Below are 14,289 nucleotides of genomic sequence, written 5' to 3' on the forward strand. Positions count from 1 at the left end.
TGGGGTGTCGGCAGGCCTCTCCACCCACCTGTTGGGGTCCAATACATGGAAGCATCGGTCTCTGGACACAGACTGCTTCCCTTTGGGGTATGTTGGAGGGGGTCCCAGTCCATTCTGAAGAACTGCAAACACCCGGACCTCTCCTCTGCGCTGAAGCAACACCGCCATACTGCACAGTACCTGGTACCGCCCCGGATCCTCTGCTGACCACGCAGATCCATCACAGCACTTCCAATCCATATTCCACAGGTCAGTTATTTGTAATCCACAGGTGTCTTTATTCCAAGCAGCACAGTCCAAGTTCCTTTCCATTATTTGAGGCAGGCCTGCCGCAGAAGATGGGGTATTAGCGGCGGCGATCCTGCCGATTACGCCAAATGTAGAAGGTGCGGGCCGAGCTGGGGGGGTGGTCCCTCATGATACCGTGCAGAGACGAACAGAGACAAGTAGAGGCCGTTTTCGAGTACAACAGGTCCAAGTTTATTCGCTCGCTGTCCGCCTGACAGCCTCACAGCGCTCCGCAATTCCCTTCGAGGCTCACCGGTTACAATACTCCACAGAACACCGTACTTTCACCAGGGACGTGTATATACGTCCCGTCCCTTCACTCTTGTTGACGCTTTTGACAGGTCCGTCACTGTGGCCACCTTAGGCCCGTACCAACAGTAATTTCACTGGTCGCAACGTCTTCCTTAAAACGGTATCCGTAACCTCTGTGCCTCGCCAAAATAACTTCTGTGTCTCGTCTATATTGCGCTATTCCTGTCGGGACCACCCCCCTGACGTTCTCTCTCCTCAGTCCCCCTGGTTTGGTTTTCCTCAGAGTGCCCAAACTGTCACAGTTCTCCTATCACTTGAGCTCCCCCTGGGGACTGGAACTTTCTGGAACCCTCCCTCAGTATTTATACCAAACCCGGTTCCCTGTAACTCCGCCCCCATGACCAACGGTTTCCTAAGCCCTAAGCTGCTGTCAAGTCCTTTGCTCACACTCCTCCCTGCCCTCTAATGGTCAACCCAGGTATTGCACGTCCACTACACTTTCCTAGCTGTTTCCCACTGTAATAACTGACACCTACCTACACTGTGCAAACCTTTCCTTCTTCTCTCTGACTAGTCCGTCTGTCCGTCAGGTCACCTTCCCTACATAAGCAATACTGCACATCCTCCACTCTTTTTTTCTTATGTGCTGGACAGACGTGCCTTTTTGACACTTTGGGCCCCATAGCTGTCACTGGGCCTGCTATAGTGATTATTATGACCCCACGAAGATGGCAATTACGGTACATTATTCAGGCATATCTTATGACTAATTTTGTACAATTGTTCCATAAAGAACAAAATTGTTTTACAATATTATTTTCTAGATTGATGGCATTGTTGAGTCTTTCAAGCAAGGGGATTCCATAACTCACGGAGATGCCAGCAGACAACTAAGTAGGCATGTTCTTTTACAGGTAAATATGCAAAAAGAAAGTCTTAATTTTTATATGAATGCAGAGCATATTCTGGGACTAATGTCTTAGTGTTATGTTTTCTTGCTTATCAAGTGTTCTAGACTTTATTGGATGTATACACACACATCTATCTATCTATCTATCTATCTATCAATCTATCCCATATCTATCTATCTGTCTATCTATCCCATATCTATCTATCTATCTCATCTCTATCAATCTCATATCTATCTATTGATCCCATATCTATCTATCCCATATCTATCTATTGATCCCATATCTATCTATCCCATATCTATATATCTATTGATCCCATATCTATCTATCTGTCTATCCCATATCTATATATCTATCTATCTATCTCATCTCTATCGATCTCATATATCTATCTATCTATCTATCTATCTATCTATCTATCTATCTATCTATCTGTCTGTCTGTCTGTCTGTCTATATCTATCTATCACATATCTATATATCTATCCCATATCTATCTACTTTATCTATCTATCTATCTATCTATCTATCTATCTATCTACTTTGGTAATAAAACTGAGCACATGACATGTCTATGCATTTGATTTCAGGAACATTATTAATAATTCTTTGATGTAGACCACTAAAATTTAATATTTGGACTATACAAGTTTTATCTAGATGGTATTGTATATACATTTGTGGTAGTTTAATAGTCAGGGTGCTAATAGGGTGCTATCCCATTTCTTGGTGCTCTGCGTGACATTGAGAAGGCCAATGCACCTTATAAGGGTAGCGGAGAACATCAATTTCATTCCTGGTCATATTTTATCATCAGAATATAACGGTTAGAGCTGACACTGCTGAATTAGTTTGTAGCAGTCATGATAATATAAAGCCTTCTGCACCTGCTTCTCTTGGCACTTTCCTTTGTGGACTCTTCCCGCTTATGGGCTATTAATCATTGGCAACAAGGGAAGTTGCAGACTGATGCATTTTGGATTGCAGGCATAAAAGAAAGAACATAGCTCTCTGAATGTCTGTATTGTGATGAGCAGTTTCAATTGACCCTAGTGGTGTTATGAAGAGCCACTTAATTGGGAAATATTTCCACATTTCTGCCATGAAGCATGGAGTCTTATGTAAGAAGGCTTGTACAATAAGTTTTGTTCTGTCTTTAATTTCAAACCAAAACACGTTTCTTTGAATAAACTGTGATATTAAATCCACTTGTATCTTTTAAACATTGTCTTGTTAGAAAAAAATCTCTGTTTATGCTATACTGAGATATTTGCTATGCTACTGGTAGGTTATCTAGAATGTCATATACTAAATGTTACCGTCTCTATTCAGCGCATCTGAGAGTTGCATACATTTAGATATTCTGTAAGTAAATGGATTGCCTTTCACTTTCAATCCTCTCCATTTCATAAGATGAACACACCCCTTATTCTTTATTTTTATAATGTTATCTTTATTATTCTTTCAAAAGGTTATCCAAATTGCCAAGAAAACCAATGCTTATTTTAATTTTGACCTAACATTTTTTTTGTTATTAGCGACCTATTATATGAACATTTACTGTGTAGCAAGGGGAAAACTCCAGCCTGATCGTATCTCTCATATACTGATCTTGGCTTGTTGAAGGAAACCTGACAGTAGATGCCATGCTGCCCGAAGCTGAACAGAGCCTGGCTGCGTTATTGCAAAATATATTTTAGATAGCCATATGGGGAAATGTGTCTTAAATAGAGTTGAGCGAATATGTTCGCAATCGGTCACCGAATCTGAATTTGTCATATTTGTGCCATATCGGTACCTTAATCGTGCCAAACTTATGTTTGAAGATCAGTTCCGATCAAATTAATTCATTTCAACTCGCATTGACTCCAATGACGTACCGATGTGTTTGGTGAATATTGCAAAAACAATATGTGTCGGAAATTTTGAAAACTCTAGTCTTAAATGACTATTCCAAGTAAAAGACCTTTCAGTATAAGAAGGCAGGGGTTGAAGAATCTGTCATGAACTGGCTGTAGACTAGTCATCCAAGATGCATAGTCCCCTTCTTTACAAACTATATATTCTCTGAAACACCACAGAGTAAAACAGATACAGCTACAATAGCATAGCGAGTTTCTGATTCTTGCTGCCCGAGGTTTGTGCAGGATGAATCTCCTGACAGGTTCTCCTTAAGTAATTGGAAATCCCGAGGAGCAGAACCCTTGAGGGTCAACTGTATTTTTTAGACTATAAGACACACTTCTTTCCTCCAAAAATGTGGGGAAAAATTGGGGGTACGTCTTATAGTCTGGATGTACCGGCTCTGGCTGTGGTTGGGAGGTGGGTGAGAGGCATCGGCGGAGCAGCAGATCACAGAGGCAGGAGTCGGCAGCTGAGGCTAACTCTTGTGCCCGCTGCTAAAGAGAAATTAATATTCACTGCATTCCACACTCATGGGTGTGGAAGGCAATGAATATTCATTCTCTTTAGCATCCTGGTATGATTGGCCCACATCCCAGTCCTGGTATGCATGGCCCCATCCTTATTCTGGTATGATTGGCCCCCACCCCTATCGTGGTATGCATGGCCCCATCAGAAAAGATAGAAAAAAAAACCATTACACTTATCTTCCTGGCGCTCCCTCACAGTATCCAGCTCGTTGCCAGCAGCTGCTTTATGCTTGTAAGCAGCGCATGGCAGGGACATACTAGGACACCCATGGAAGTGGAATGTGGTGCATATTCATCTTAAGTAGCGTCACACATGACCAACGGCAGCTGCAGAAAGCTGACACTGTGCATTCTACTAAAGAGCAATGAATACTCACTGCTTTGCACGCAAACAGTCCTGGCGTGCAGAGCAGTGAGTATTCTGGCAGCTGCCCTTCAGCTTGTATGGATGGGGGTGGGGGCCAATCATACCAGAATAAGGATGGAGCCATGTAGACCAGGACTGGGATGGGGGACGATCATACCAGGTTAAGGATGGGGTCCTGCATACCAGGATAGGGATGGAGCCATGCATACTACGACTAGATGGGGACTCTACATACCAGGATAGGGATGAGGAGTCATGCATACTAGGATGAGATGGGGGCCCTGTATACCAGGATAGGGATAGGGCCCTTACATAACAGGATAGGGATTTGGCCATGCATACTAGGACAAGATGGGGGCCCTGCATACAAGGATAGGGATGAGGGTGATCATTCCTGTCAGGATAAGGATGAGGGGGACTAATCCTACCCGGATAGGGATGAAGGGACCATGCCTACCAGGCTAGGGATAAGGGGGCCATGCATACCAGGATAGGGATGAGGAATCATGCATACCAGGATGGGGATGAGGACCATGCATACCAGGATGGGAATGAGGGCCATTCATACCAGGATAGGGATAAGGGGGCCATGCACACCAGGATAGGAATGAGGGAGCCATACATACCAGGATAGGGATGAGGGGGCCATGCATACCAGGGTAGGGATGAGGGGGGCCATGCATACCAGGATGGGGATGAAGGGGCCATGTGTATCAGGATGGGGATGAGGGGACCATATTTACCAGAATAGGGGATATTAAGTACAGAATTGACCACATTTTTTGCCTAAACTTTTTTTAATTTCCTCCTCTAAATCCTAGGTGCGTCTTATAGTCCGAAAAATACGGGTACATTGTTTTTTTTATTTAAAGTTTTAATATGGCCAGGTTAGAGGGTCTCCACCCTACATTTCCTGTAAGTGCTTCTCAGGCATATTAAAAGAGTTGTCCATTACTGGACAGCTCCATGTTAATCAATTTGCTCCAGAGATATTGGCAGTGACGTGAAATAGTGAATGCTGGCTGCAGCCGGCTCGTTGTATAAAAATGTGACGTCACCATCAGAAACAATTATGGGGTTGTCTTAATAGTGTATAACCCCTTTAAGTTGGTAAATGTCCAAGTAGAATTATACTTTCTTGTGTAGGTCTAATATACATAAGCACAAACAGAAAAAAATCCAATTGTTCATGGACACATTATTGGTTGTTCTGCCTTCATACACGTTGACACGGTGTGCAATTCAGCATCCAGCATAAACCACTGTTCTGTGTTCCAAATAAGCAGACTGTTCTCTGTAGTCTAACTTGTTTATTCGTGAACAATATAGAACATGTGCGGTAAAACTACAAGGAATACAAAAGACATGAGTAAGTATTGGGCAGATGATCACACAGCTAACACATTTATAGAAAGTGTACGGTGATGCAAACATTACATTCGCTGTGAACTGGCAATTTAAACAGTTAATGACATCTCCTGGCTGCTAGACAGTAAATAACACCTCTGAAATCACTGCATTGCAAGAAAACACTGATCCTTGCCAGATATGGCTTACCCAGATAGCAAGTCAAGTAGAGAAGTCACAGGAAAACAAAGATTAACAGGAGGACAAAAATCACGTGTGTCCTATGAGATACACAAAAGGAAAATGGCATCTCCCTCATCCCAGAATACACTGCTTCGTTACCACAATGCATTGCTTCAATCCCAAGTGCATTTCTTCTGTTAAAGGCACAGGCTTTAAATGCTATTTAAGACGTAGCTATAAATTCAGCCACCACTAGATGATGCTATAATTAACCCAGCACATAATACAGACATATTGCTTTTTCAGAGCACATAACTCAACAGACTGCCCTATATCCAGGGGGCAGAACATTGATTCTTTTGCCCTTTTTTAATGGTGTAGACTGGAAATTCTGATGGTCTGGCAAAGTTTTCAGGCCTAAAAACATCTGCAGATTATGAATTTTCCTAAACATTTAAAATATAAAATAAGTGAAATGTACACTGCTCAAAAAAATAAAGGGAACACTTAAACAACAGAATATAACTATAAGAAAATCAAACTTCTGTGAAATCAAACTGTCCACTTAGGAGGCAACATTGATTGACAATCAATTTCACATGCTGATGTGCAAATGGAATAGACAACAGATGGAAATTATTGGCAATTATCAAGACACACTCAATAAAGGAGTGTTTCTGCAGGTGGGGACCACAGACCACATCTCAGTACCAATGCTTTCTGGCTGATGTTTTGGTCACTTTTGAATGTTGGTTGCACTTTCACACACGTGGTAGCATGAGACAGACTCTGCAACCCACACAAGTGGCTCAGGTAGTGCAGCTCATCCAGGATGGCACATCAATGCGAGCTGTGGCAAGAAGGTTTGCTGTGTCTGTCAGCATAGTGTCCAGAGGCTGGAGGCGCTACCAGGAGACAGGCCAGTACACCAGGAGACATGGAGGGGGCCGTAGGAGGGCAACAACCCAGCAGCAGGGCTGCTACCTCAGCCTTTGCGCAAGGAGGAACAGGAGGAGCACAAGCGTATTCTCCCTGAAGAAGCCACGCATGCTGGTGGTGATACGCATGGGGTCTGCACCTTCCTAGGTCTCACAGCTCATGTGGCTCCATCCATGAACCCTTCATCTTTGCATCAATAGGTTTGATACCTCAAACTGTGCCTCATGCATGCACCTTAAGTGATCAATTCTTTGTGCAATTTCTTCCATCTATGGTCGTTTTGGAACTCTCTGCCTTTTGATGTTGTAATGAGTGATTCCCTACTAAAATTTAAGAAGAGACTGGATGCCTTTCTTGAAAAGTATAATATTACAGGGTATATACACTAGTTTCCTTAATATTGCGTTGATCCAGGGAGTTAGTCTGATTGCCGTATGTGGAGTCGGGAAGGAATTTTTTTCCCCAATGTGAAGCTTACTGTTTGCCACATGGGGTTTTTTGCCTTCCTCTGGATCAACATGTTAGGGCAAGTTAGGATAGGATATGTGTTGAACTAGATGGACTTAAAGTCTTCCATCAACCTTAATAACTATGTTACTATGTTTTGGCCCACTTTAGCTGCACGTGTACACTTTACAATATTTTTTGTTCAGCGCTTTTTCTTTTTGTGCTCAGCTAGTGATATGGTGCTGTGAATGGGGATACCTAGCCTCAGTTCAATTAATTAAACAGTTTGGATATACCTGTTTGATAGGGTGATATGTTTCATTATATTGGAGCTACAAATTGATATATTGCTGATTGTATCTAGTGTGGGTCAGCTAGTGCCACATTATAGGCATAACTAGATTATTTACCATGTTCTGGTTTTTAAATGTTTTTATTTGGTCTGTCTTGTTGCATGTGTTTTTGCCAATAAAATCGTATATTTTCATGTATTTTTGGTGTTCCCAATTTTGTAGGCATGCATCTTTTTTCTCTTCTTTGCCATATTGTCTTTGTCATGCTTTTGGAGAACCCTTATTTTGTACATTATTAAGTGGTGCCCTCCATTTTTTTTTCAATCCCACTGAATACATAGCACTGGTAAAGAAAGTCTGCCACATGAAGGCATTTGTGTGCTGGTTACAACATGCTAATCTGAACTATTGGCAAACCTCAAGAATTGTGACTGTCATTAATTCAAAGATATTATTCTATATGTTCTGTCAAATAAAGTGCAGGTGGACAACTAAGACAGCTCCCCGGGTCGTACATAGATAATCAATATTATTATTCATAACTTTAAATTCAGTTTTAGATTGTAATATGAATAAGGTAGACTGACAAGCCGTGTGCCATCACATCGGCGGTGACAGGCTGCGCAGTCATTTTTAGCCTACGGTGTCAGATAATAAAAATATGGAAATCCTGGATTGTTGGGAGTGTAAGAGTAGTTTAATATGTCTGCTGTGGCTGTATTATTTACTATGCCACATAGTATTTAATTATGTTAATATTGTTAATTTGGGTATTTGTATATTGTATTACTTAGTGCACAAAACAAAATGTAAATTGTAGTAATATGGCATTTAGTGATAATTTTCCTGATAGAAAGGTAACAAGTCTTCCAGTGTCTTGTGAAATTAAGCAGGGAAGGAGAGTTTGGGAGGAGTGATATTTTGCATGTCTTGGTTATGGTGACATGACAGTATTGTGTTCATGTAGCTAAGAGAAAAGTAAACAGGATCGTAATGCTGATCACCATTAAAGGGAATCTGTCACCCTTTTTTTCGAATATGAGCTGCCGGCACCACCATCAGCGGCTTATCTACAGTATTATGTAATGCTGTAGATAATCCCCCGCTGTAACCAGAAAGATAAGAAAAAAGAGTTAGATTATACTCACAGGGGGGGCGGTCCAGTCCGATGGGTGTCGCGGTCCGGTCCTGTTGAGGGCAGAGCAGAGTCCTGTAGTGCGCAGGCGCAGGGAGAGGTCCGGCGCCTGCGCACTGCAGTATTCTGCTCTGCCCTCAACAGGGCAGAGCAGTGCGCTTGCGCTGGAGCCACGACAGGAAGGAAAGAAGAGGACGGCATCGACGACACCCATCGGACCGGACCGCCCCCCCGGTGAGTATAATCGAACTCATTTTTCTTATCTTTCAGGTTACATCGGGGGCTTATGTACAGCATTACAGGATACTGTAGATAAGCCCCTGATGGTGGTGCTGGCAGCTCATATTCGAAAAAGGGGTGACAGATTCCCTTTAACTCAACAGGCAGACAATACTAACTAGATTAATCACTACATTTATTCTATAATTAATGGTTATTCTTCGGGTTCCTATGCCTATATATTCCCTTAGGCTGGATTCTGACACTGGATTCTGATACTTGTAAGCAAATTGGCAGTCACTTAATGACCCGTTTACACCTTCCAACCGCACTTCTGTGTGCACAGAATGATCTTTAATACGATCGCTCTGTGCATGTAGACTATCATTGTTCTCAACAGCAAATGCCCTGCTTAAATAGGATGCTGGGTTGACGAGAATGTTTGCAAATGAGCATTTTGCTAATTTATCAGGTGATTGGTGGCCTGTATATGCTGCTAGTGTAAATGGACGTTTCGATGTTAAAACCTGAAGATATACAGTTAGCAAGACTATGATGTTTAATGAGGGGAACCTGTCGGCAGATTCATGCTGCGCCAATCATGGGCTATATGAAATGCTGATAGACTCCTTCATGGCAAATTACTTTGCTTTACTCTGAGATGCTGCAGTGTTTGAGAGAAACCTTGGTTTGGAAAGACCCAGACATTGGGAGAAGTGTTCGCTGGGTTGTTCTCCAGCTTCTCTCTCTCCACTGTGAGGCAGTGAGGGGAATCATGCAAGGGCCGGTATGTGTCCCCCAGGATGCATATAGAGATATACGGAACCCGCTGAAGCACATTGTGACAATGTACTGTTTAATGACTGTGTCTGACCATGCAGGAACATGGTCTTTTCATACCACAGCTCCTGGGCGGGGGGGGGGGGGAAGCAAGAGAGTATACAGACATTACAGTATGTGATTACATCTGATTCTTTCTTTGAGCTAAAGCATTGCTTATAAAAGGCAGTGAAATGTTTTGCCTCACAAAATGAATCATTTGTGATCCCATGCTGTAATGTCTATATACTCTCTTTTGCTTCCTCCCCTGCCCAGGAGCTGTGGTCTGATGAGATCATGTTCCTGTACGGTCAGACCCGGCCTTTACACAGCAGGGGCACATTTATAAGATTATCTCAGCACAGGAACATTTTATTTAACACATCTAATTGTGGAACTTATTTGTATTTCAAGATCTATTAACTAAAATGTACTTTGTGGAACAACCTCTTTAAGCCTGCTATGTAAACTCATATTCGGCACAGTTGTTTTACATGTGAAATACTGTTTTATAAAAAAAAAAAAGTATATGTTAACTAAATCAGATTTTGCTTTTGCATTTCAGGAGTGCAGTTGGATGAATTCAAACCTGAAACATATTAAAAACACTGTTACTGTGTTATCGAATTGTTTGCTTGGAGGTGTGACAGCAATACCAGAACATCTAAGAGGCACTGCTGAGGTTTTAGAGAAAGGAGAGGTCACCAAATTATGGCTTCCCTCACACTACTGCCAAACATCTGTTAACATTGTCCCCTGGCTGGAAGGCAAGTTATATACCACATGCAATTTCATCAGCTAAATAGGAAAGGGTTCTTTACAGTTAGAGCAGTCACACTGGAATGCCCTACTAGTAATGGCAGATGATATATCAGCATTTATGAAAAATGACTGGGTGATTGTCTCACAACAAATGGCGCTGTGGCTTTTACATAATCTAGCGATTGAGAATGTATGATTGGTCAAGAAGGATTGGATTTGTCTTTTTTCAACATGTCTAACTATGACTTCGGATAGTTTAATGTTTTAGCTGTTTAGAAGTTGTACTCAACAATATGCACTTTGTAATGTAATTTGGCTGATGTAATATAATATGATTAAACAAAACAATGCAAGTAAATTAGACAAAGGGTAGAAAATGTCTACCTATCTAAGAGTACCTACATTGAGTTAGTAGCCTATCTCTAAGGGGCATTGATTTGGTCATTTGGTGTAGTGATAGGTATGTAATAAGTGTAAAATTCCAAATGTGCAAGCAATACTTTTACTGAATCAGTGCACAAAAATATATTTTATATTCTGACACAAACGTATCATCTTGTGTGATTTCTAATGTTTCCACTCTGTCAGCTTTTAGTGTCTTTTACAGACTTGGAAAAGAATTCAAACAAACAGATGGACTGTCTAAATGCCAACCTGTTAGCTTGGACATTACACTGCATTAGACGTGGCAAATTATGCGCCAATAAGTCAACAAAGCTACTGTGCAATAGTGATGTATAGTGTTCTTCTGTTTAAAAGTGCCTTAAATAACTAGACTACACTAGTCTTATGAGATAGAATAGCAATGAGGGTCAGCAAAGCCATTCATTGTCCAGTGTATTACTGTACATCTTCTTTTCACTGTCTAAAAGCTAAATGTAACTATAAATCTTTCATGAACTGCAACCAAAGCACATAAAAATGTACTGTTCTGGCAATATAGGAGTTTGCATTTGCTGTGTCTATCTAACACTTTGATGTTGGCTAGGTCTGCACAAAAAGCATGAACAGCTGAAACATTGGATGACAAAAGGACTAATGTCATTTGCCAAGGGTGAAAAGGAAGCACTGATATCCTTAAATATTGACGGACTGGTTAACCCAGAAGCGTTGCTGTTGGCACTGAAAGTGGAATTTGCACTTCATCATGGATATTTATTGCATGAGGTATATGATTGTAACTGTTTTTGATAATGTATGTCATTAATAAAGGCGTCTTTCCTTACAATGATATTGATGACCTATCCTATTAATAGATAGGGGTCCGACACCTGTAAATTGTTGACAAATGTAAATTATTGCAAAGCTGAAAAGCACAGTTCATTCTACTGTTTAGTGTCCACTGTTGGTACTACAGATCATCTCCTGTTCAATGGAATAGAAGCTGCTCGGCATTACATGGCAGGAGAGATGAGTGGAGCAATTTGTGGAGAATCAACTTTGAGTCCGGGTTCCTGATATTTGCGGGTCCTTGCGAATTGGAATACTTTGAGATTTGATCTGCACGGATTGACTCAAAAGAATAAAAAATGCCCGACACCATTTCACACACTGCTGAAGTGTCATAGAGAAGACTAATGTCTTCAGGTGTGGCCACATAGGTCACATTTTGCCTTTCAGCTATCACATTACATGATCTAGCACAGCCAATCATTACAGTTGTATAAAAGATGAGGGTCAGCTAAGCAGGAACATTTTAGGACCTCTCTTTGTAGCGATAGGAGGTCAGAGCCCACTGTTCCTTCCTCATAGGGACAGAAAAAGGCTTAAATCTGTTTTGTTGTACTACTGCACTAGTGCTAAACACATCAAAATGGTGGTCAGTCTCTGCAGAATAATCCAAAGTAAAAAAGGGAGGTGCTGTACCTGCATGGTTATGTTACTGTGAAGTCATTGATCTGTGATATACTGCAGCACAGCACCTTAATAACAATATTTCTTTTGCATCTCTACACACTGAAATTGATAGCAAGGTGGGCAGTTTAATACCCTGTGTCCTAATTTTCAAAGGAAAAAAGAATTCTGAAACATAGGCTTGTGTGTCACAGTCAGGAAAGCTAAAGTACAAGTAAGATATCTCTAGAATCCAGAAAGAAAATAGCAAGTGTCTACTTCACAAAGTGTTTGTTGTTAAAACTTTTTTTTTTAGTTGTAGTCCGAAAGTAGACCCCTACATGTTACCCGAATACAGTGGTCTGTTGCAAGTGCTCACTTTTGGGAAGCAAAACAAGTGTTTCCTTTCTTGTTCTTTCTTTGGAAAGTACTAGGAATGCATTTTTTTCAAATCTTTTATGCAACACTTACATTTTTTGAATATGTGTTTTAAAGGTCCAATTTATCAACCGTACACCCATGACCATGCTACATACTATCGGCATATTTTCACATTCAGACATGAACCTATGTGTACTACCTTTGCAACGTAGCGTAGCAACGGGTTGCTTTGTATCTTTGTTTAAGGAGTTAAAGCAATAGCTTAAAAAAAATAAAAAACTAATAAAAAAGTTACTCTTTTACACCTGTATTAGTAGTCAAAGTTAACATCTTTACAAGCCAGAAAAATGCTGCTGGCTATTTCCTCAAATTATTTTCTGTGACTGTACCCATCCAATAACAAAAGCATTTTAGGGTTACATATGTAGCATTTTTTTGGAATGGTGGGGGGGTTTAAATTTACTTGAGGCTTTACAACTATTTTAATAGTCAAATTTAACAACTGTATTTAAAAGAACAATATTGATGGCTGCTTCCACAATTTACTTCCCAGTGGTATACCTAATAAACAACGTAGCATTTCAAATTAGGTTTTTTGGTTAAGGGTGATAATAGTATCTTAGAAACAAAAATAGCAATTTGAACACATTATACAGATGTTTTACTTTTGTGTTCCTACCTACCAGCATTTGTTGTTATGTGTTCCATTTTGGGCATAGGCAATTAATGTTTAACCAAACATTTTAACACAAATTATTAGATTAAATTGAGACATTTATCAGTGCATGTCTGTTTTCGCACACCAGTTTAAATTGTCAAAGTGTAATACATAAATGCTGCACCATTATTGCAGGCAGACTAAAGTTTTATTAGGCAGTTATGTGAACCCTGTCTTGCATTTGTGGTTGATTTCCCGGTTTTCCAAGGTTGGTTAGGTGTGGTAACAGATTTTAGTAAAGGACTTATACCTTATGCTTGTATCAAAAATGTAAATTAAATCAAAATATTCCACTAGCAACAGATGTGGTACTGTGATAGAAAAAAAACTCCCATACCATGGCAAAAAATATGATATCGGTAGATTGCTGACAAATGTTTAAAGAAGAAACCTCAAAAGCATAATACTCATGGCTCAACCATGCCGAAACCCCCACTTCCTCCAGTGCCCTCTTCCCACTGTCCTGTCCTCAGAGCCTATTCTTTCCACAGTTATGCAGCAGTTTCTTTACTCTAGAACAAAACATCCGGTCATAATGAATCCTCAGAAGTCATGGCGCATTGTAGCATTTTGACGTCACGTTGCGCTGTTACCTTGGAGGCCTAGACCTTACTGGAAGCCCAGTTCTAGACTGAAGTCTCAAGACCTCAGAGGTCATACTCATAATATCGTGATGTCATGAAGCCCTTTTACCTCCAAGGCCTGATTGCATCCAGAAGCCCTGTTCTAGAGTGATGACCAGGTGTACATATACAGAACAAAGAGGCTCTATGGACTGGATGGTCAAGAGAGTATTTTTGTTTTTTTGTTTTTTACTTTTTATGTTTATTATGCTTTATAATCTGAAAAGACCCCAGATCATAACTGGGAACATTTAATTCAATGTGAATAATTTAGCTGTGAATCAAATTTCCTGGTAAAATCTGAGCGACTTGGCAATTTCGAATTTCACAAGATATTCTTA

The 14,289-nt window shown here is 40.7% G+C and overlaps 1 protein-coding gene across 1 annotated transcript in view; it reads left to right on the top strand.

Moving 5' to 3' along the window:
• The window catches only part of LOC141086031 (uncharacterized), a 971,752-nt gene that overhangs the window by 812,169 nt on the left and 145,294 nt on the right, over positions 1-14,289 (top strand). The window contains exons 91-93 of the mRNA XM_073571764.1: positions 1,365-1,454; positions 10,197-10,398; positions 11,382-11,560. Coding sequence (XP_073427865.1) covers positions 1,365-1,454; positions 10,197-10,398; positions 11,382-11,560 — 471 coding nt within the window. The remainder of the gene's footprint in view (positions 1-1,364; positions 1,455-10,196; positions 10,399-11,381; positions 11,561-14,289) is intronic.

Source organism: Dendrobates tinctorius, unplaced genomic scaffold (genome assembly GCF_039654945.1).
Source record: "Dendrobates tinctorius isolate UK_male_01 unplaced genomic scaffold, ASM3965494v1 ptg000007l, whole genome shotgun sequence".
Lineage (NCBI taxonomy): Eukaryota > Metazoa > Chordata > Amphibia > Anura > Dendrobatidae > Dendrobates > Dendrobates tinctorius.